Consider the following 24,283-nt stretch of genomic DNA (forward strand, 5'->3'; position numbering starts at 1 on the left):
TCTGTGCACATAAAATGGAATATATTATTGCTTGTTAGCCTATTTAGACTCTTTATAAAAAAATTTTATACAGGATTGTGACAAAACTAGTTAAATAGTTTCCATCTTGGAAAATACAACATCAACTTCAACGAAAGCCTGGATAATAGCAGAGACTTTGAACAGTAACAAATATTTCTAACAATTTAATGATCAGTTTACAGAATGTTCTCTAAGATTCTTTCCTGGTAATAATTTACATTTTTTAAAAAAAAAGTTGATAAAATATAACATGGAACATATGAATCAAGAGAATGAGTAAACGTCATACCAACAGCACAAAACATTTTTGAAAATGCTAAATTATGTCCTCTGTTAGAAATCATACATCATTTTGTCTTTAAAGAAAAATATTTCTCCTGTTTTAAAATATTAGTAACAGTGTGTAATAAACTAACAAAATTAATTTCATAAAAAGTTGTCATTGTTCATACATTACCAATCATGCTTCAGTTGAGAGCCTGCTAACTGCTTCAACATGATAAATAGATCCTATATAAGAACTTGTGACATTCTGACTCCAGAAAAACCTACAATTTCTAATCAGTACTTTGATAAATGATCCATAATTAAGAACATGAAATATCATTCAAACAAAGAATTGTGATTTTCCTTCAAAAATCCTTTGCCAAGAAGTTGGGATGCGTAGATTGGACAGCCAGCCCAAAGTCTGCTTAGCCCTCATCCTACAACTGGATCCACATAGACAAACTCTTATACTTGAATCCATTGAGGTACTAGAATCTGGATCCATGGATTCAAATACATAATCCATGCCTTATTTTATCTCTACATCATGCTAGTTGGGTCAGGGCAAGGAGAAAGCAATGCCAGGAGATTGGCGGGGGGGGGGGGGGGGAGGAGAAATCACACTTTGGCCTGAAGAAGCCAGGACTGATCATATTGTTGCATCTTCAGCATGTTCACACTGCAAACAGGGGAAATCTGTACAAGTCTCGGTTCCAAAATTCTGCTCTCCTTGTTCATGGACTTCCCATCAGGAAAAGGTAATTTTGCTCTTAATGATATAGCCATCGCCACCTCCTTAAAAGCAAAAAGATAGATGACAAAAAAGTGACATCTAAGGATTCCTTTTGCAATTGAACCTCCCATGAACATCAAGAACAGCTTTAGGTATGCAAGAAATGGAGAATTAGCCCTCTGCTGAGCATGCAATGATTTGTCCCTTCACCCACTCTTATGCCAGGGATGGTTAACTTAGGCTAGTGAGCGGGCTGCACGAGCGGCCCTCCATCTCAGTGAGCCAAAAGACTGTCATAACCAAGACAGTCTCCCAGAATAGGGCGGGTTTGCTTAACTGTGCTGCATGCCTAGAATTTTCGGGTGTGTCAACTGAACCGCAGCAATGCTTTGATTGGATGCAGCGAGAACATGCAGCTCTCACAATCAATACCGTGTACAATCAGCATTCACCTCACTTCATGTGCCCTTGTTTTATGTGCATGTCACTTGAGTAGTACTGGTAAGGAAAACACTATGCGGACAGAAGCCAGCGGAAATTAGCAACCCTGCACGTGGGCAGTAGTAAATAAAGCATCTTGCGGGCTACACACAGAACCCTGATGGGATGCAAGTTGCCCATCCCTGCCTTAGGTTTGCTCACAGAGAAAAAACATAACTAACACTTAAACTTAAGACTCTTTTACGAGTAATGGACCTTTATTCAGGTTTCAAATGCTCATTCTAGTAAACTGCTACTTTTACAGATTTGATGTGCCAGAGGCAGAAGTTAGAGCTACCATATCACATTATCTTACACAGACAATGGCAGATCAAATCTGACCAAAAAAGTTTGGTTTTGCAAAAGTCAGTTTTTCCAAGCTTAAGACCTTGTGGAGCACTATCACTTTCCAAGCTTAAGACCTTGTGGAGCACTATCACTTGGAGTCCTTAAATCAAGACAGCATATCTAACTAAAAGATTTTTCTCTACTTTATCGACACACATTATTGAGCTCAATGCAGGAAGTATTGGCTGAAATTCTCCCACCTGAGGCATGAAGGAGGTTGTGCTAGAAAGCTCATAATGATCCTCCTAGCCTAAAGCTCTTTGATTGTGAACCATTAGAAGTGTTTCTGTGGTTTGTTTTATTTTAATCCCACTATCCCAGTGGGGAAAACATTTTTATTTGCCTGTAAACACAGTTCTTGAGTGTTTGAAACCCAGACACTGTAGCATTTCCCTAGTGCACGACAAACTAAGTGAAACTAGCTAGTCTATTATCACTATTCAAGATGTGAGAAATGCAGATAAGCAAGACAGCATAAAATAGAATAACTTTCAATTACAGCAATTTCTAGTGTTATTTTATTAACACAGAAGAGAAAAATATATATTTTTAAAAATAGGAGTTTTAATCTGACAGTGACCTTCTAATGTGATTAAAAACATAAACAAGACGATCCATAGCCTCGAATAGTCCTATATTTAACTAATCACATTTGAGCTTGCAGAGTTGAAGGAGGTGCAACCACAAAATGTGGATTTCGCTATTCATGGAGGAACAGAGCTGTCCAACTGCCAGTCCCAAAAGGAGATTTCTTGGGATACTTTTTGGCATATTTATTCCTCTCACACCCAGTTAAAAAGATTTGGGGGAAAGTTGCATACCTCTTACTGGACACAGGTAAAGTGTTAATAACTAGTTATACAGGTAGCTAGTATCCAAACAAAATACCCATATAAAATTTTCAAAGTAACTGAAGATAAAACCCCTGTCATTCAGTTATCAAGTTTGGAATGTATCTATATTCCCATAGTCCTTTTAAAGACATAGTTATTAAAAGATCCAGTGCTACAAACCACTAAATCTATCTAATCTAATCTAGTTCATACACATTATACAATATTGCCTAGGACTTACTACATATCAAGAGGAAAAAGTGTTGAGTTGAATTACAGTAAATGTGCTTTTTTTTAAAAAGAGCCACAACACTGTTTGACCAGCATGCAACAAACTTTCTTAAGCTAATATATAGAAATTGCCTAATACAGTTAGGAAAAAAAAAGTTAGACTGAGGCTAGAGACTTATTTGTCCAAGGAAATTAAGAGATCAGGCTGAAATGTTGACGCTTTTGCCACCTTAAAACTCTTAACATTCTCAGGTTTATAGACTCTCCCTCTCTCAAATATTACATCAACTTTTACAAAGTACATTGTTGGGTACATTATTTTTGCTACTATTCTGTAATTATTTCAGAATCACTTAAAATGCCTCAGCTAAGCTATAACCCTAAACAGCTACATTCTCCATCTTATACAACTTCATGCTTTATTCTTACTTATTTGTGGCCTGCATGGAGAAACTGTCAGTGTGTTGTTGCAGTGGCAGGTCAGGAATCTATTGGCTCCTAAATATTACATGGGACTCCAGGTTCTTAAGTCACAGAACAAAATACTCCCTTGTACCTAAAATAGCAAGCCACTTTGAGACAGCAGTCAAGTCTTCATTAAAAATTATGAGATAAACCCCTAGTAGAAAAGGCTTAACTACCATGAACTTTGAGATACTCCAGACTTCTAAAATTGCTCCATATTTTTTTTTTTGGGGGGGGGGGGGGGAGTATATCCAAACATAACTTTATTGAATCACTTGAATGATCTAATACACAGAGAAAGACCCCCACTAATCTAGCACATATAACTGTTGGAGAAAGTTGCTCTCTGCTTAGCAGTTCATAGAACGTACAGCACTCTCTTTAGTACATGAACCTACAGGATTGTCTCTATGGTTAACATCTGATGTTCCTTTTTATTGTTCTTAAATCAAATAGACATGCTGTGACTACTATGTCTGCTAGATTTCCCCAATCCCCCTCCTGTGCCAGTCCTTTGGGGGAAAACATCCTTCCTCTTTTGGTTTACTTGACAACACCTATGGGTGAATGGGATTGCCTTCAGCAACACAATTTTTTTTTTCAAGTGAGAAGAGGTATGTGCTCATTGGCACCCCTTCTTAGGTGGCAAACTGAGGTTTTGCCCTGTCAAGTATCTCCTGTCCTGTAGCAGAAGATGATGGTATTATTTCAGCAGAGGAAGGTGGCACTTCACAAAATATGTACCCACAAAGAAAAAAAAACCAGAGTGCAGAAGCTAGAAACCACCATGATGGAGAAATGAGTGGCAACAACTGAGGGGCATTGTAAACTATGGAAGGTTGTATCTGACAATGTGCTAGTAAATCACATCTCAAACAGCATGTCTCTGACTCACATTTCCAGTGACCAGAATTGCTGCTAATTAGTTAGCTAGCCTCTTCCATTAGAACTGTCCAGTCTAATTGAAGTGCACTCCACTTGTATTCCCACCAAATATGTTTCAGCAGCCATGTTAGCCAAGTACTGTAATAAAGACACTTGCTGGTAATTTGGCACAGTTTAAAACCATGGCAACGATCATTTTACGGCTAACACGATTCTTTGATGTGGAATTTTTTTCTAAAGACTCACCGTTGCAGTTCCCTTAAGATTTTTTTTAAGGAGATAGATCTTACAAAAAAAAAAAACCCAGAACTCCCATGAAATGGTCCATTCCTGCTCCTTTCAGATTAGACATCTGCTTTCCAGTCTTTCAGGTCTTGCCAAAATAATTTGTGTTGTATGAATTTCTAAAACAAAGCTAAGAAAAATATCTTCCCCGCTCAAGAAAAGAAATGCTGCAACTTCTGAGGGTTAATACGGATCTGAAACAAGGGTGCATGAATGAAAGCCAGAGAAGTGAAACAAAAGGTGCATGTATAATTTCACAACTAGGACTCATGCCCCATGGCACCTGCTACTTGGATGGAGAGAGCATACAGCCTTCCCTCTTGTCTTCTGTCTAAGGTCACTCTTCCAGCTCCTCAAGAACTGACTGAACATGCAATGCACTTGAGGTCAGAGTTCCAGCAAATAAAACCTTGACAGCGTGTTTAAAAAACAGAAGCAGTTCCCCTCTTCCTTGCTCATTAAGACCTGTCACAGCAGGGTCCCACTGTGCTCTCCAAAGAAAGCTGTGAAGATTGGCGCAGGAGTGGACCTGTAGTAGGATCTACCATCGAGGAGGTAGGGAAAAGCTTGTACCAACCAATTGCTAACGTTGACAAATCCAGTTCTTCCAAGAGGACCCTGGCAACTCCCATGAAGTATTTGCGCTCCATACGTCCATAGTTCCCCCAGACTATCACCTTGGAAATGAAAAGGGGGATCATAGTTAGCTTTCAAGTAAAGAGCAGCAGGCAATTCATACCTTAGTTTTGAAACACTGAATCAGATCCCAAGCCCATCTGAGTAACTGCAAAGACTCCCTGGGATTTATAGGGGCTTATGGATCAGGCATCCAATTTTTACATAATGGAAAATACTGTCCAAAATCCCCAAGCTCCCCTCCCCCCCGAATTCAAAATAAGGGGAGACTTTTCCTATAGTGTTGGGTATGTGCTACAAAATGATTGCAGGCTTCTGTTAGGCCCCATACTCAATTTTGCAAAGCTTAATATTACAAAGAATATTTTTCCCAGGAAAAAAAAGTGCACGCGCTGTGACGCTGGGCCCCATATTTTTTAGGGAAATGGGTTTAATATGAATTTGCATAACTCAAACATACTTTATGCAAAACAGGGCAAGTAACCTATTGTTCAAGAGCTTGCAATCTGCTACATGTGTATATTCAGGCCCACCAATGGGGGAAAGAAGGCAACTGACTTGGGCCACAGTGATTCTAAAGGGCCTGTGGCTCCCAGCTGCCACTAGTGCAGTAGCAACCTGGGCCCTTAATTGCTGCTGGATCACTGAGCTGCACGTTCCGAAGCCCCATGCCGCACACTCTGGCTGGCTCTGGGGATCGGTGTGGGGGGGTCATTGCATCATCTGGGCAGCACTGAGGGCTGGTTGCCCAGTCCTGCCCGAGGCCCCACCCCTTCCAAGAGCGCAGAGCCAGGCCCCCCTCCCATTCCCCAGGGGCCCAGCAATCCTGTCTGTTCCTCGGTGTACATTCTATTTGTGTGCATGTATCTTTCTTGTATGTGAAGTTAGAAATACAAAGTGTAAATCTGTTTATTAATCTAGGTCTTCTAGTAAAAGTTATTAATGGTCCTTAAGGAACCTAATGGCCTCAAGGCAATGATGTATGAAGAGTCTTGATTCTCCTGTAAGCCTGGACTGTGGTTAGTCCTACAAAGATATAGAATCATAGAATACAAGTCTTCCCATTCTAGAAGAGATCAAGTGCAGTCCCCTGCCCTCACGGCAGGACCAAGCACTGTCTAGATCATCCCTGATAGATGTCTGTCTAGCCTAAGGATATTAAGTAGCATGTATTTCACTAATTGAACATACGATGCATTTTTGCATTGACTATTCGATTAGTCAATAGGGCTGACTCCACACAGCGCTGCAGCTTTGAAATTCCACCACAGCGTTTCAAAGGGGCAGTGCCGCACAGCTGATCCCAAGCTCAATGCCACACGGAATCCCAGCTGAACCCAGGCTCCATGCAGTGCTGCCCCTTTGAAATGCCACCGTGGCGTTTCAAAGGGGCAGCGCCACGCAGAGCCTGGGCTTCCTGTAGCACTGCCGCTTTGATAGAGGCAGCAAGTGGAGGGGGAGCGACTAGTCCTTAACATCCCTAGTCTAACCTGCTCGTAAATATCTCCAGAGATGAGATTCCACAACTTCTCTAGGCAATTTATTCCAATGTTTAACCACCCTGTTAGGAAGTTTGTCCTAATGTCCAACCTAAACCTCCATTGCTGCACTTTAAGCCCATTGCTTCTTGTCCTATCAGAGGCCAAGGAGAACAATTTTCCTCCCTCCTCGTGACACCCTTTTAGATACCTGAAAACTGCTATTATGTCCCCTCTCAGTCTTCTCTTTTCCAAACTAATCAAGCACAATTCCTTCAGCCTTCCCTCATTGCTCATGATTTCTAGAACTTTAATCATGTTAGTTGCTCTTCTCTGGCCTTCCTCCGATTTCTCCACATCTTTCTTGAAATGTGGTGCCCATAACTGGACATGATACTCCAACGCTACGTCTACACTGGCAGTTTCTTGCCTAAGAACTCTTTTGCGGAAGAGTTCTTGTGCAAAAAGTCTTCCACAAGAGTGCATCTACACTGGCATGTGCTTTTGCACAAGAGCATCCATGGCAGTGCAGACGCTCTCTTGCGCAAGAAAGCGCTGATGGCCATTTTAACCATAGGGGCTTCTTGCACAAGAAATTCATGTTTCCTGTCTACACTGGCCTCTTCTGGAAGAGCTCTTGTGCAAGAGGGCTTCTTCCTGAGAGGGAAAGTCAGAGTTCTCACGCAAGAAGCCCTGATTTTCTACAAGACAATCAGTTTACTTGCACAAGAACGCGCAGCCAGTGTAGACAGGTGGCATGTTTTTGCGCAAGAGTGGCCATTTTTGCACAAGAACGCGCTAGTGTAGACAAACCTAATCAGTGCAGAGTAGGGCGGAAGAATGACTTATGTCTTGCTCACAACACTCCTGGTAATGCGTCCCAGAATCATGTTTGCTTTTTTTTTTTTTTTTTTTTTTTTTGCAACAGTGTCACACTCCTGACCAGGGGTGGGCAATAATTTAGAGGGGAGGGCCACTCCAAGAGTCTGGAAAGTGGTCAAGGGCCGCACTGTTTCATGATATTAGTGGAGGAGATGTGGGGTCTGGGATAGAGGCTGGATGCAAACGGGAGCTTGGGGTAAGAGTTTGGAGTACAAGAGGGAGACTGGAGTCTGGGAGGGAGTTTGGGTGAAGCAGGCAGTTGTGACCTAGGGCAGGGGACTAGAGTGCAGGTGTTTGGGATGTGACCTAGGATAGACGGGGACTATGATCTGGGGCAGGAGATTGGGGTGCCAAGAGGGAGACAGATGGTTTGGGTATGCTGAGTGGGGGAGGGGGAGAGGGTTGGGGCAGGGAGGGGTTGAGGTGCCAGAGGCAGGCTGTGGCCAGGAGACTTACCAGCCAGCAGCCAAACCAGCCTGACAGCCTGCAGAGCTAAAGCTAGCAGAGCTTAAAAACTTTTCCCAGCCAGCCATCCTGCCTCCTTGCTTGGCCATGTGCTTCAGTGAATAACTGAACCGAGGAGAGGGGGCATGGTTCTTCTTGGCTGCCTGTTATTCAAACAAGCAGCTCTCACTGGCTGGTTTCTGGCTAGAAACTGGCCAATGGGATTCTGCTGGGGGCAGCTCCTGAAGCTTGCCCCCCTCCCCACTCCAGTTTTGAAACAGAAATGAAGCCTGGCAGCCATGTATCTGTACAGCATGCAGTGCTGCAGGGGAACCTGCCTGGGGCTCCCTGCTGCCTCCATGGGCCAAATCTAGTGGCTTGGCGGGCCACATCTGGCCTGCAGGACGTATATTGCCCAGGCCTGCTGTTGACTTGTTTAGCTCATGGCCTACTATGACCCCAGATCCCTTTCTGCAGTACTCCTTCCTAGACAGTCACTTCCCATTCTGTATGTGTGAAATGGATTGTTCCTTCCTAAGCAGAGTACTTTGCATTTGTCCTTATTAAACTTCATCCTATTTACTTCAGACCATTTCTTCACTTTGTCCAGATCATTTTGAATTATGAACCTATCCTCCAAAGCACTTGCAACCCCTCCCAGCTTGGTATCATCTGCAACCTTAGTAAGTGTACTCTCTATGCCAATACCTAACCACTGATGAAGATATTGAACAGAACCAGTCCCAGAACAGACCCTTACCAGGACCCTGCTTGTTATGCCCTTCCAGCAGGATTGTGAACCGTTATTAACTACTCTGAGAACGGTTATCCAGCCAGTTATTTACCCACCATATTGTAACCCCATATAGGTTGTGTTTCCCTAGTTTATTGATAGAAAGGTAATGCGAGACCATATCAAATACTTTACTAAAGTCTAGGTATATCATATCCACCGCTTCTCTCTTATGCACAAGACTTGTTATCCTATCAAAGAAAGATATCAGATTGGTTTGACATGATCTGTTCTTTACAAATCCATGCTGTCTGTTACTTATCACCTTATTTTCTTCCAGATGGATTCCTTAATTACCTGCTCCATTATCTTTCCTGGCACAGAAGTTAAACTGACTGGTCTGTAGTTTCCTCAGTTGTTCTTATTTCCCTTTTTTATAGATGGGCACTAGATTTGCTCTTTTCCAGACTTCTGGAATCTCTCCAGTCTTCCATGATTTTTCAAAGATGATAGCTAAAGACTCAGATACCTCCTCTATCAGTTCCTTGATTACTCTAGTATGCATTTCATCAGGCCCTGGTGACTTGAAGACATTTAACTTTTCTAAGTGATTTTTTTTTAAAACTTCTAAACCTACACTGTTTCCACTAATATTCACTATTTTAGTAGGGTTACCAGGTAGCTTCAGAAAAAATACAGGACACACTTGATTGGGGGAGGTGGGGGGAGGAGAGGGGAGGAGAGGAGAGAGGGATCAGCCGGGAGGGGAGCGGGGCTAGGTGGAGGAGGGGGAGAAGGGAAGAGATGGGAAGCAAGACTAGCAGCGGGGGAGGGGGGAGAAGGAGGGGAGGTGTCGGGGCAGTGGGGCTGGCCAGGGGAGATCGGGAGAAGGAGAACCGGCCTGCAGGAAGCAGGGCTGGCTGAGAGGGGTCAGGGGGAGTGGGGCTGAACGGGGGAGGGGAGAGAATCAGCCAGCAGGGAGCGGGACTGACCAGGGCACATGCAGATCCCAGGGCGCTGTCTGTCCCGTGCATGGTCCCAGCAAGCAGGAGCAAATCTGGCTACTGGCTCCACAACGCGCTGAACAGCGCTCAGGAACACAGACAGGGCTTCTCCTCCTCCTACGTCAGACGCAACCAGAGGCTCTCACCACCAATCACGCCCACTTCCCAGCCCCCGCCAGGCTTCCGTTGGGCACCCCGCCGAAAAACCAGAAAATACCAGATATTGCACATGTCCGGTATTTTCTGGATTTTTTTACCGGCCAGAGGGCCCAAAAACAAGACTGTCCGATTGAATACTGGACATGTGGCAACCCTATATTTCAGGCACCCCTTCATCAAACTTCTCGGTGAAGACTGTAACAAAGGAATCATTAAGCACCTCTGCCATTTCCAAGTTTCCTGTTGTTTCTCCCTCTTCACTGAGGGATGGGCCTGCCCTGTCATTGGCCTTACTCTTGCTTCTAATACATTTACAGAACATTTTCTTGTTAGCCTTTATGTCTCTAGCTAGACGGAGCTTTTTGTGCCTTTGCCTTTCTTATCTTGCCCCGCATCCTGTGTTGTTTGCTTGTATTCATCCTTTGTAATTTGACCTAGTTTCTGCTTTTTATACCTTTTTGATTTTTAGATCATGCAAGAGGTGACCATGCCACCCAGGGCTGGAGTCCACCTCGAATTTTGTACCCTTCTTTTTTTGGGGGGGGAGGGGACTTGAACAAAGAGTTCCCGCCCTAGGGAAATCCTATTTATGGGATGATAAGCAAACAATTGTCTTCAGCTGGTTTCACACATTGCTCCCCACCACATGAAAGGAACTGGAAAGAGAATAACTAACAAAGGGAGAAGCCATTAGACTCAGGAGAAAGATCAGCTCTAGCCCAAAGAATTTTACCTGAAATAAGATCTAGGGTGAACAATTATAATTTGTAACAATTTTCTTCTCTTAGTGTATTTGGCTTAGTTAACATAAACGCAACATGCCATCTTAGTAACTTATTTTGATCTTTCAATCATCACTTTCAGCCACTTAAATCCCACTTTTTGTTCTTTATAAAAATCACTTTTGTTTATTATCAAACCCAGTGTAAATAGTTGTCACCAGGGGAGGGAACAGTATGGAAACAGCTGTGCATTTCATTCTATCACTGAAAAGGAAGTCAACTTATGAGATCTCTCGAGGTAAAACTTTTATAGAGAGTAAGAGATTTATTTGGGGGTTTGGTCCCATTAAGGCTGTGCTCCTGGTTACTGACAAGCCCGTGACCGAACCCTCCCAGAGACGAGTTGTTCTCTGTACCGCTCTGTTGTGGGCTGTTATCTCAACTCTATGTCTTTGCTGGGGGAGACCAGAGCGGTTCTGGCTCAGAACAGGAAGATGGGGCACCACACAGAGCAGACAGGCAGGCTCAGTGGCAAGACCAGCATGCTGATCTGTGACCCAACCCATCACATGCACACATACGTTTGTGTGTATTTTGTCTTGGATTTAAATATTCTTCAGAATTTGCAACAAACCCTGCAACATTGGACAGGGACATCAGGTCTCTGTCTGACTCATTACCCCATCTGTAAAATGAGGATACCAGTTACTCCTCTCTTACCCGTGTCTGGTTAGGCCCTGATTCTGCCAGCTGATCTGCACAATCCCGTTACCAAGACTCTCAAATTCAATATTTTTTTTTAAATTGTCTGTTCTTAGACATGAATCTTTCAGCCAGCGCTCAATTAAATCCCCTTAGTAACCATGAGAAGAGACAGGTGGTCTGCAAATCAAGCATGGATCTAGAGGAACAATCTGGCCCTATATATGTCATTTTTCTTTTAGTTTTGCATTAGCCTGAAGCATGACACATGAAGGAAACCAGATGCTCATTTCTCCTTCAAACTATTTAAGTCATTTAAGCCTCCTTTGGAATGGAAGACTGAGGCAGGGAAGGGTGGGGAGAAGGCGAGTGATTTTAGATGCTTTTGGATGTGCAGAAGTAAGGGATTCTGATATATGTATTCACATTGAGCAGTATCATGATTAGTCTGATAGGAATCAGTAGCATTTAAAATACAACACAATGCAAGTAAGGGTGACAGATAAAGGGAAAAGTGACAATTCTAATAATACAAACATTCAAGGTACTTCGTAAGCTCCATTAGAAGTCTCATGTGCAAGCATCCCCTATAGAAAGGGCAGGAAAGATACAGCCCACCAGCTGGATCAGGCCTTCCAAAACTTTTGATCCAGCCCACGTCTGCTCCTGCAGCAGGGAGCAATGCAGATAAAAGCGGCTGATTGCTCCGTGTTGCTCTCTGTGCTGTGGGGAGAAAGGAGAGCCTTCAGCACACTGCCCCCCAGCAAAATCTCTCAGTTCCTAGTCACTGGAATCTGGCCAATGGGAGCTGAAAGATTTTGTTGGGGATGGGGGCAGTGCAGCATAATTTCTCAGCTCCCATTGGCCAATTTCTGACCAATAGAGCTGAGAGATTTTGCTGGAGGCAAGGTCAGTACATGAAGCCTCTCCCTTCCTCCCGTTAGCGCAGAGAACCACATGCACAGCCAGCCAGTGATCTGGGGCTGCTGGCCCGCAGGGAAGCCTGCCTGAGCGTGCTGCTGGCCAGGAGCTGTTTAAGAGCTAAGTGCCACCTCCCAGCCAGAGCCTGCCTCTAGTATCCCAGCCTGTCCCTCCACCAAAACTCCTTACCATACCCTGTACTCCTCTAAACCCCTCCCCCAGGCCAGAATCCTTCTACCCCCTCCTGGACCCTGCACCCCAACCCCCCGGTACCCTCCTCCCACCTGCCTGAGTTCACAACCCCCCCAGGCTCTCCACCCTCTCCAAAATCCTTTCTGCAGACCAGATTCTTCTCCTGCACCCATATCCCCTACCCCAGATCACAGCCCCTCCTTCACCCAAACTCCCTCCCAGACCCCACACCATCTCCTGCTCCCCACTGCCCTATTCCCGAGCTCCCTTCTGCACCCAACCTCCATCCTAGACCCCACAGCTCCTCCACAGAAAAGTGCAGCCCTTGACCACTTACCAAAGTCTTAGTGTGTCCCCCTCCCATCAAAAATTATTGCCTACCCCTTCCCTGTAGGGATGTTCATGCCACTAATTCAGGGGGCAGTATACTTATATTAATATTTAAATTATCTGTTACTCAAGCTTTCCAATGGCAATTGAACAGACTGAATGTCACAGAAGAGACCTGCTGAAGGGGGCAGAAATTGGGCCACTAAACTGGAAAATCATGACTGGACACTAGTTGTCAGAGGATTAAGTAGCAACACCAACAGCAAACTCCATATTTGCTTTTGCATCCAGGTCTCGTGAAACTTAACATATGGTGCTGACACATGGTTACTCACCCGGAGAACAGGCCAGAAGCTACAGATTAGCAAGCCAGCTCTGCAACACAAAATGCATGCTTGGAGTTTCATGAAGAGGAAGGGGAACACACAGGGAAGAAAGCCTCAGAGATCAAGGAAGATCTAATGCAAAGGGCTGACAGACACAGGCAATGGTGAAAGTGAAATCACACTTACGACACAATGGACAGGCCAACAGGTGCAGCAAGAGCCATCAGCAGTCAAACACAAAACAAACAAACAAACAAACAGGAGGCTTGTGCACAATCAAAATAGTCTTGTTTGCATGAAGACAGAGTTGATCAGAGACCTCAGAGTGAGGCGTTCGCTCTGCAGGGGAGGATGAGTGTGATGATGATGAGGATGAAGAATGGTGACGTCTGGCTAATCCCTAGCAGCTTCCAACTTCCTCCCATATAGTCTCTGTATTAGCAGAACATCGCAGCTCTCTCAGGGCAGAGCTGCTGCCTCACCTGTAAGGTATCAGTAATGGGGAAGGGAGAAGACACATGCCAAATTAAGTCAGTTTATTATCCAAAGAGCTTGAATTCAGGAGAACTAGACACAGAAGTCAGAGGTTGGGGTATAAATCAGCAGAGAATTCAGCCCCTGTTTTTATTCTCTTTGCATAAGCTACGAGACATTAAATTGTTGATTTTTTTTTAAATTACGTAATTCAAGTGGCTTAGCTTGGGAATAGCTGAACCATTGAGTTATGTCCAAGGATCCCACTAGCTCAGAGTACTGATCTCCTGCTAAGAGCCAGCTTCCTTGGTTACTCCCCAGATAACACTGCTGTAAGTGAACCTTCTCAGAGGGCATCGTGCTGTTACTTTTGTTTAGTTACTTCTTGTTTGCAAACAGTTTTCACTGCTCCAGTCAGCAGTGATGACTGGGGCCAGGACATAAGCTTGCTAAGTGACATGTGCAGAGGTGTGTCCTGCACAACCACTGATCGAGAATTACTGACTGCCAAGACTTAAGATACTTCCTGAATAGGTTTTCCACAGAAGCAGCTGGTGCTCTATTGCCATGAATCTCTCGTGGGCATGTGGTGGTTGCAGGTTGGTTTTTTTAAACATTAAAATTTGAAGAGGAACTGAGAACATGCAGCCTACAATAATCAGGATCTTGCACTGTACGGGGGTATGCTGGACTCATCACGTCTCATTGCGACAGTGACATGGACACCCTCCAAGGAGAACGTGACCCTTTCTTCTCAATCTAGGTCCTAGCCACTGGTCTCATACAGATTCCAGCAACTCCAGGGTGAACTGCTGCAGCTCACGCCACTTGGGGTGAATGTGAAAGCCCCACAGAAGCTACCCCTTGGAAAGCAGGCAGCAATGCACTTCCAAAGAACAAAGGCTGATGGTAGCGCAACCGACAGGTTTGCATTCTACTTCCAGTAGCTCCCCCGCCTTTCTAAACGGAGTTCAAATTCCTTATAATTTACAAAACTTCCTGGGTGTGGGTCTGGCTACCTGAATGACTGTTTGACCAACATCCGAGCCACCTCTGGGCTGCATCCCAGAGGAGCGATGGGGAAGGTCATGGAGCGATTCTGGAGCCCAAAGGGCAGAGTATTCTTGATAGCAGGTTCCCAGCTGGGGAACTCCTTACTATAGGAAAACAGGCTGAGCCAGACCCAATCCTATTCCTAGCAAACTGGAAGCCCCACGTTTTTGCTAACACATTTTCCCAGTAATGACACATGGGACTTCAATGGCTGGGACGATAGGAAATAAGAGTAAGAAAATGAGAGAAGTAGGGAGAAAGAGATAAGGAGCCAAGGGAGAATGGGAAGCAGGGAAACCTAGCATTGTAGGGGGGCAGAGAGACCACCTCTCTTGGATACAAGGAATGCTACATAGAGTTGTTTGGTACAGAGATACCATGGTGATAAATACAATGGACAAATAGACAAAATTAGAGGTTTAGAAGAAATATGACTTAGGATGAGCCTGTTAAAAAGCAGATAGCTGCATATGCAATTGAATTAGCTGCAACATGAGTTCAGAGAAAGCTACTACAGACTGATAGGGAGCTTATCAGGCTGTATAAACATGCATGAGGGATATGATCTGTTACCAATATTCCACCCTTCAGTGTAGATAAGTGATAGAAACTTTAAGATCAATTACATCAATAGCCAGGATTTATTGTGTGTCAAGCATCTGGAAGTGAATTAACAATACAAAACATTTTCTGTCCCCTAAAACTCGGGAGAAAGGTTGGGAGTAGGGAAAAAATGCGGAAGAACGGCTCTTGCACAAGAGGGGGTTTTAGCACAAAAAGCGGATGCTCATTAATTATGCAAATGAGGCTCAGCAATATTCTGTGCTTAGCATCATTTGCATATTTCTTGTGAAAAACGGGTGCAGTATAGACAGCCGAAGACTGCTCTTAGTCTGTATAGAACAGAGAATGAAAAAAGCTGTAACTCTATAATTCAAATGTTGCAGATATTTAGTTCCTGTTAATGGAGAAAAATGGACATTTTATCAGTAGACCTAGATGCCTAAACCCCTTAGGAATAGGAGAATAACATTTTTCCTCTATCCTCATCAAACCCAAATAGACTGCATTGGCTACAATAAGTTGTTTATTTATAAATAAATATTTCCTATTATTGATAATTACTCCTGTTTCCTTAACAGATTCTGTATATTTTTGTGTAGGCTGAGTGCAGAGAGGGGAAGGCGTCTATTTCTTCAGAGGTGCTCTTACCTGTAATACTTTGCCTTGTGGGCTCTCTGCAAACAACAACACCTGGTTGTACAGAGGGTCTAATGACTTGCGAGCCACTTTTGTCTTCTTCTTTGCAATGCACACTCCGTTCTCTAGTAGATAAGCCTTGATGTAAGCAGCTGAAAGACAAAATGTATGGTCACCACTAGAACTGTCATGGTTCGTGTTAGAAATGGCAGGAAAAAAAAAACTTCTTAAATATTAGGAAAGGGAAGTTTTCAGGAAAGCATTTGCTCATCCAACTGTATTTTCAAGCAAGCCCATGGGGTGGTCACAGCTGGGCTAGGCAATCTCTGTCCGAGGGGCAATCAATAGTCTACCTGTCCTCAAGTGCTCCCAGAGGAAGGGATGCTGTGGGCTCTGAGTCACTTCGAACAAGGTGAACCACGCTACCTGGAAGGGTTTTGGAGCCAGGTTTGGGGGTGAGTCCTCGGGCCTGAATGATATCCACTTCTAGCTGTCCATTTCGCTCCTGTAAGCCAATCTCCACATCCCCTAAATAACAAACCAGAAACAATTGAAGAGAATCAGATAGCAAAAAGGCTTCTATAGAACAATTCTGAGAGTTAATAAAGTGGTTTTAAAAAAATCCGCATGTCATGTGCTGGCAACAGCAGCAATAAAAATGCCGGCCCCAGGTGACAGCTTCCAGGCTGTTACTCTCCAGCACAGCACGGGGATGGGGGTTATTCCAGGGAGATTCAAGCCCACACTTCCAAAAGTGATCTGTTATGTTCCCCTTGTCCCAAGCTAGTGCCCTCCAGTCTCCCCAGATGGAAACAATGCAGTTGTGACACACCACACAAAACTCGTTAGAGAGCTCGCTCGTGTGCCTCTGTGCATCAGAGAAATGTGACACCGCACAGGATGCATTTAGAGGATGCTCATTTTGGCTAGACCTTTCTTTTTGTACCTGCAGTGTGTCGGAGGACAGGTAACATTGCAACTAACACAGCAACAATTAGGACAGGGTGACACATCAAGAAAATCCAACAGCCAAGCACCTTTTGTCTACTGGAGAGCAGAGTCTAGGGCTTGCGTGGTGGCTAGACTAGTGGGTGGCTCGTGGGAGCTGTACATAGAGTACTGCTTCTCTGTTCCTTACCCATGGAAGTGGTGGCCAAGGTCTGACGACCAACGAACTGTGCAGGGCCCATGCTCCCCAGAAAGTCGCTAAACTGCCCAGCAGATGCCAGATGGACGCCACTGAAATTCAAGCTGCAAAATAAATTGATTTTGGCAAATCATTATTTCAGCTCTTGAAAGCAACCTGCTGATTTAACATGATGTAATACCTGCCTGAAACAAACAGCTCTCTTACGCAGTCCTCTTCCTTCTAGAGCGCATTGATTTCCATGCAGCATAGCTGCATATGATGCCTAGAAACCCCTTTCCCCCATATAGTAGTGACAGAGCAGTGAACCCTGATTACAGGATTTCTTTAAGTATAAATTAATCACCTAGGATGACCAATTCAGCTCTCCTGTCCCACACGCAAGTGCTTCCCATCACCCCTTCCTTGCAGGACTAAAGCCTGAGCAGTATCCGGGATGGCCTGTAATATATTGCCTAGTACTTATTCCTCTTCCTTTTTTTTTTAAAAAACACACAAAAGAAGGACACTAGTACTTCAGGGAGTTTCAAAGTGACTGAGCACAGGTGAGGGATGCTAAACCGAGAAGCCGACTCACAGGGATGCCATCCAAGGCTGGAAGTACAGGTTGTACCTCCCTTCTCCGGGACTTTCTGGTCCAGCAAGACCACAGATGTGCCTGGACCACAGAACCCAGGTATAGGGAGGTCAGGCTGTGGAACAGGAGCAGCAAGGGGGTGTGGAGACTCAACCGGGAACCAGGGCGCAGGGGGATGTGTGGAGTGCAGCTGGGAGTTCTGGCCCCTGTGGCCAGGCGATAGCGGGGACCTGGCCGTGGAACTCTGGCCCCAGCTGCAGAGATTGGGGGCCAGTAGCTGCAGCTGCAGCCTCTGCCATGGAGCTCAGGACAGCAGCCATGGAGCTAGATAGGGAGCAGCAGAGCTAGACTGGAGCCCTAGTTGGAGGCAGGAGGACAGCATGGGCCATGTTGAGAGGGACCTTCCCTGGTCCAGCAAATCCGCTCGTTCAGGACTGGTCAGGTGCCAAAGGTGTTGGACAAAGGAGGTTCAACCTGTAGTACATTTTGCATTCTGTAGCAAATGCTTTTGCAGCCTGGCAGCATCCAACGTGCCCCAGGGTAGTTTTCATTCAGCAAAGGATCTGAAGTGATCATTAAGACTAATCCTGCCTCTCATGATGAACAGGCCTTGCTTACAGACCGTGCCCTCAAACCCTTGGGGCGGGAGGACAAACAGCGCAGCAACAAAAACAACTGAGTTAGTAGGTATGCAGGCCTGTAATATGAATCCATGTGCAAGGCACCTGTGGCCTTATCTGCTTTGGGGTTTATCTACATGGGTGCAAACCTACAGTGTAGATGGGAGGGAGGGGGTACACACCAGCATAAGCTGCCTCAGTGCATCAGTTTACAGTGGTGTGCTGCATTTACACTAGGGGCTTGTGCCAGCACAGCTACACATCTGCCTAACGCTCTTGTACACAAGGCTTGAGCTGTGTCCCACAGGTTCCTTGTCTGTTTATACAATTGATCTGCCCTGCTTCTGACCTCCCCCCCTTCCCCATGGAAGCTGCCACACATGAACACTAAGTGTAAGTCAGAGTCCTCTGCAGTCACATCCCCACTGGGAGAAGACACACCTGCTTAGTGACACTTCACAGCTTCTTAACATTGGGCCCTGAAACCAAATCTGTAATAAGGGGCAAATGTTCCTCAACAGTCTCAAATGAGTACAAGTCACTTTTGCAAAATGACACCTACCTTACACTACCACAGGGGCTAGGGAGAGGCTCTGGGGGATGCAAGAAGCAGCAGCATGAGACCCACATGCTGCTGAGCAAATAGTATGCAACTACTCTCATTAGCCATCTATAAGCCCCGCATCAGCCCACTGCATATATTTATTTCCCCTTAGGGGTAGCAAAGAAATCAGAGGGCAAAAATCACAGCCCAGCCTGAGCTCCAGAAGGAGCACTGCACATTAGTGCGGTTGATTTAGTTGGGATTGGTCCTGCCTAGAGCAGGGGGCTAGACTTGACGACCTTCTGAGGTCTTTTCCAGTTCTATGATTCTATGATTAAGGGTCAGATACTCAAAAACAGTTCAGCAAGCTGGGTGCTGGAAAAAAAAATCTGGAAAATCTGGCTAGAAATGTCACAGCGGGGGCTGCAGGGGATTGAGCTCCTGAGACTCCTCACCCTGAATGCTTTCAAAATTCAGCCCAATGCAGAACGCCTTCAAATCTGCCTTCAGTGGTGCACAGGCTTGGGGGAGCCCCCTGCACCAGGTCAATTCTCCCCCGGCCCTGAGTCTCCTGGAATTGTTTCCTCCTGGTTGCGCAATAGTCCCTGGTGGTATTTCCAGACAAGCCTGGCACGGCATGATGTATAATCAGCACTAACTGCAGACCGTGCTGATGCTTTTGCTCCATTTTGGATTCAGTTCTGAAGTCTGCATCACTGATTCATCAGCTGCAAGAGGCACCTCCCCAGTGAAATATGCTATCCTCTGGGAGAAGGGGCAACTACTCGCTGCTGTCTGCTTCCAGCAGCCAGCCCTGCTATACCCCTGCTCCTCATCCTGACTGCTTTGCTGGAGGCTGGGTCTGCCTGCTCTGAGGCAGTACGCACCCAAGATAAAACAAAAACCAGGACTATGTAGCACTTTAAAGACTAACAAGATGGTTTATTAGGTGATGAGCTTTCGTGGGCCAGACCCACTTCCTCAGATCAAATAGTGGAAGAAAATTGTCACAACCATATATACCAAAAGGATACAATTTAAAAAAAAAATGAACACATATGAAAAGGACAAATCAAATTTCAGAACAGTGTGGGGGAGGGGGGCAAGGTAAATGTCTGTGAGCTAATGATATTAGAGGTGATAGTTGGGGAAGCTATCTTTGTAATGGGTAAGGTAATTAATGTGTTTGTTTAAACTCAGGTGTAAAGTGTTGAATTTAAGCATGAATGACAGGTCAGAGGATTCTCTTTCAAGTGTAGTCTTAAAAGGTCTTTGAAGCAGGATGCAGGTAATCAAGTCGTTGAGACAGTGTCCTTTCTGGTTGAAATGGCAAGAAACTGTTTTTTCTTTGTGATCCTGTCTAATATCTGTTTTTTGGGCAATATCTCCCAAGATAGTGCTTCTGGGAGCAGAGGAACAGGACATATATACTGAACGTGAGCCATAGCCCTGCAGAAGGGACCCCCAGGTTCAGTCCTGCGTATACACAATGCTTACTACTAGGAGCAGGAGAGTGGCTGGTGGGGGTGGCAGAGCCAAAACTGCGCAAGCAGCATTGTGACCCGGTGCCTGGGGGTAGGGAGGAAGAGGGGAGGGTTATAAGATGGTTAAAAAAAATTATACCGGACACACTTGATCTCAGATTGGAGGGGGAACACCGGCTGGGAGGTAAACGGGGCTGGCCGGGAGGAGATTGGGGGGAGCAAGGGCCAACTGGGAGGGGGTGGGGGGGGGGAGCAGGACTGGCCCGGGCGCATGCAGATCCTGGGGCACTGCCCGTCATGTGCACAGTCCCAGCAGGGCACACAGGCAAGTCCAGCCCCGGGGATCCCATCCTGCCCAGCCCAGCCCCCCCCCCCCCCCAAACCAGGCAGTACGCAACTACGCACTGCTTCTCATGATAATAATAAAACTTAATTAGAAAATACCGGACTCTCCAGTTCAAAACCGGACACCTGGCAACCCAGGGGTTGGGGGGAGAGGACTCCTAGCACTGCTCAGGTTATGATAGAAGGGTAGGGTTGCCAGATAGTTTCACAAAAAATACTCAACATGGAAGGGGAAAAAATTGGTTGAGGAAAAAAAAAGGGGGGGGGGGGAGAAGAGGAGAGAGAGACCAGAATTGTTGAGCAAAAACCAAACAAACCCAAAAAACCACCAATCACTCCAAAAAAGTCACTGAGCCTTTAAATCCCCATGCTTCCTCCACCCCCACCAGACAAATCAGAGGAAAGATGTCTCAAGTGGCCTTCCGTCCGAGAAATACATTTTACATGTCCGGTATTTTCTGGGTGTTTTTAACCGGACAGAAGCCACAAATACTGGACTGTCCAGGTCAATACTGGACACCTGGCAATCCTATGAAAGGGCCACAGGGCCAAACTGGAGTAACTTAGAACCAAAACCAGTGTTCCCTGCAAGCTGTGTGCTCGTGCAGCTGCTAGGAGGCATTCAGATACCACTCAGCTGATTGCTAGAGTGCCCATAGTCAGGTTTTTTTTTTTTCCTTCTACTGGTGGGCACATCTGTATATCCCTTCGTGAATATAAATTTATTCCGCACATGGATGGAAAAGATTAGAGGGAACATTAGTCAGAATCCCTAGAGATACCACTGCTGAGGGTGCCTATGTGCAGAGATCTCGCCTCCTTGGGCAAGACACATAAATGGGGCGAGGGGGAGGAGAAGAGAAATCACTATCCCCATTTCTCTTGCTTTCACTATTGTTTCCACTCCTGAGAATTCCTCCAGGATCTCTAAGGAACTGTGTCCTGCATGCTGCCTTCTCTCCTGTCACTGGAATCCGCACAGGGTCCCCAGTCACTACCTGCTTCCTCGGTGGTCTTCCCTGGCCACTGAACCAACCCACTCCACGTAATCCTGCAAGACTGATCCGGGTCCATGCAGCCCTAGCCTATGCCTACATAAACGGTGCTGTAGCAGGGTCTCTGCCATTCCCTCTTGCCTTGGCAAAAGACAGCTGCCATGGGAAACGTTATAGTCACATGGTGCACCAGTGTGCTCACATTGCTGGTGGTAAGTCCCACTGAAGCCCATGTGGTTACTGGCAGTAGCAAGGTGCCATGCTAGGTGTTCACAGAGGCAGGCCACTTAGTGGGAACGTCATAAGAGCACTTCTATCCCCATGATCACTGGCAATAGTCCTGGGACAAAACAGTTCCTGCCTTAACCAAAGCCACAGCTTCTGCCTGGAGAGAGAGGAGAGGAAAACAAAAAGTGGTCTAGAAAGTTAGCAAGCCTAAGAAGAAAAATCTGCAGCAAGGACTGAGTTACAGCTAGGGTTGCCTGATGGTTTAATGAAAAAACACCTGTCCCCTTCCCCCCGGAAAAAAAAAAAAAACACACTGGGAAAAAATTCTGTTTTTTGGAAGGGGGGGGGGGTTAAAGGAGAGACCAAAGTTGTTGAGCAAAGAAACAAAAAATAAAACCACCAGCATTAAAACAGCATGGCCCTTTCCAGTGCGTGCGGAGTCGGGATAGGAACAGGGGAGCGGTTGACCATTAAGACCCAGGGAAGGCATTGCTTTAGGCTTTTTGCCGGTGGCCTTTTTGTTTTCTTGGAGGAAGGGAGCTTCCCTGTAAAAACAAGTAAGCAGAGGGTCGGGGGTAGGAGGGTGTTGTGGGTCTGGAGGCTGAGGGCTGGGCCCAGTTGCTGAGTGTGTCGTAGGGTTGCCAGGTGTCTGGTATTTTCGCCTCCTGGCAGGGAAAAAAACCCAGAAAATATTGGACATTTTAGGTGTCCGGTATCTTCTGTATTTACCACCAGACAGGAAGCGAAAATACCGGACTGTCCGGGTCAATACTGGACACCTGGCAACACTAGTTACAGCAGGTAAAAAAGACAAAATCAGCATGTCATGCTCTGTGCACTCGTCTTTATCCAGCAGCTTGGGAAATGCACTGGCCTCTTCTGGCAGAAACTTAGGTGGGTTCAGTGGGAACAAATGCTCTCCTTTGCTGTCGTTCAGATCAAAGGACAGCACTTCTGGAGGACGTCCACAGATACCAAACTTAGCAAGGGCTGCACAGGCCCGCTACTCTGAGAAGTTGGAGCTGCTAGGCCCAGAGTCACGAAGCACCCACTGAAACAGATTAGTACAAGGCCTAGCCCTAACAGAGGGCTGGACTGGGTTCCAAACTCTGCCACCGCGCCAGACTTGGAGACGTTCCTGTTCACTGATGCAATACAAGTTTCTTTAGAACTGCAATGTGGCTCTGAAATCTGCAACACTAAACCAAAGCATTTCTGAAAGCTCCCTCATTTCCTCCTCCTGCAACTGGCAGCCGCAGGAGAATCACTCCAGTGTGACCATTCACTCATCACTCTGGTCTTTCACATTTGGGCTGGCTGTTCGAGAGCTCTCACCCCGCTGTTTGCTGCTTCATAGGACACAGAGCACTCAGCAGCCCACTTTCCTGCCAGTCCTTTAAAGAATTCATCTATTTCTCTCCAACTGTCCTGGATTCAGCAATACTCTTTCCGATTGAATTATCACAGGTTGGGAGCACTGACAGGGAGATGCGGCTCGAGTAAGCCAGCCTCAGACAAAGGAGGCAGCTCCATCTTGGGTTGCAGCCAGCAGATGGTTTACATGTGCATACTGAAAGGGCTTCCATGCACACTGAATCTGAAAAGGGTTTGTCGTCTCAGCTCTGGCTTAATTTCCTCTCCCTTTCAAATCAAGCACAGTGGATATGGAGAAGAGTCACTTTCTTTCCTGTACATTCTATTCTCCTGTTACAATCTTGCCTTTTCTCAGTCTGAGACATAAGCAAAACGAGGCTTGTTTAATTGCAACCTTTTATTGAACTCATGGGGATAAAAAGCATCCATTCTGTATTCAAGTTTGGATGCTATTTGACAAAATAGCCTCCATGTTAGAGGAGAAGGCCACAAATCAGCTCTCCCTAAATAACGTGCTGACTTTTCTTCTCCAAACTCAACAAAAATGCCTAAAAATAGCTGCCAAAATGAGAAGGTAGCATTTCTCATTGGACTTGCAAAATGATTGCTATAACTAGTGAAACCCCTGCGGCTGTGCAGAGCAGGGTTGTTGCTGCAGTACTAGCTCACCACTGGAAAATAACACATGCAAAAAAAAAAGTCAGGTGACATGTCAGCATTTTTACAACACTGGCAGAGAATCTGTACCCTTTGGACAGGTAAGTGCAGGACCCAAAGCCAGGGCTGGCCTGAACATGGCTGCATGCTAGCTAGCTGAATAGAAAAGGGCATCCATTTCTCTTCCATGGCCCTTCACACCCATTAATTACACTAACAAGAACACTTTCCCCAGGGAGACATTTTAATGAAATTAGGGCTGCAGGATTTTTCACATGTAACTTGACTCCTCCACTGTCCTACAGGTATGTACAGCACTTGGGGAAGGCAGGGATGCTGCTGCGCATGTGTAGGACCTATTCTGTATTTTCAGGGGAGATCAAAGGATGGCCCTGCTCAGACTGACCCATGACTTCAGTAATCTTCAACAGACGTAAACCAGAGAGACAAGCAGAACAAACTATGGCTGCGTGTCGGACAATACCCTGGGTGTACTGAGTAACGATCC

At 45.6% G+C, this 24,283-nt stretch overlaps 1 protein-coding gene across 3 annotated transcripts in view; it reads right to left on the reverse strand.

The window, feature by feature from the left end:
- Positions 1-326: 326 nt before the first annotated feature.
- The window catches only part of RIMS4 (regulating synaptic membrane exocytosis 4), a 107,210-nt gene continuing 83,253 nt past the window's right edge, over positions 327-24,283 (reverse strand). Inside the window, exons 3-7 of one of the 3 annotated variants that reach the window (XR_012896547.1) lie at positions 16,943-17,055; positions 16,231-16,332; positions 15,817-15,956; positions 4,510-5,225; positions 327-1,083 (exon numbers count right to left, since the gene is read on the reverse strand). Coding sequence is in view for 1 of the 3 variants with exons in the window: in XM_075901260.1 (XP_075757375.1) it covers positions 5,007-5,225; positions 15,817-15,956; positions 16,231-16,332; positions 16,943-17,055 (574 nt within the window). In the remaining 2 variants the exon portion in view is untranslated. Of the gene's footprint in view, positions 5,226-15,816; positions 15,957-16,230; positions 16,333-16,942; positions 17,056-24,283 lie in introns of all 3 variants that reach the window. The other 2 variants (XR_012896546.1, XM_075901260.1) reach the window with 2 other exon arrangements.

This window comes from Pelodiscus sinensis, chromosome 18 (assembly GCF_049634645.1).
Source record: "Pelodiscus sinensis isolate JC-2024 chromosome 18, ASM4963464v1, whole genome shotgun sequence".
In the NCBI taxonomy this organism is placed as follows: Eukaryota; Metazoa; Chordata; order Testudines; family Trionychidae; genus Pelodiscus; species Pelodiscus sinensis.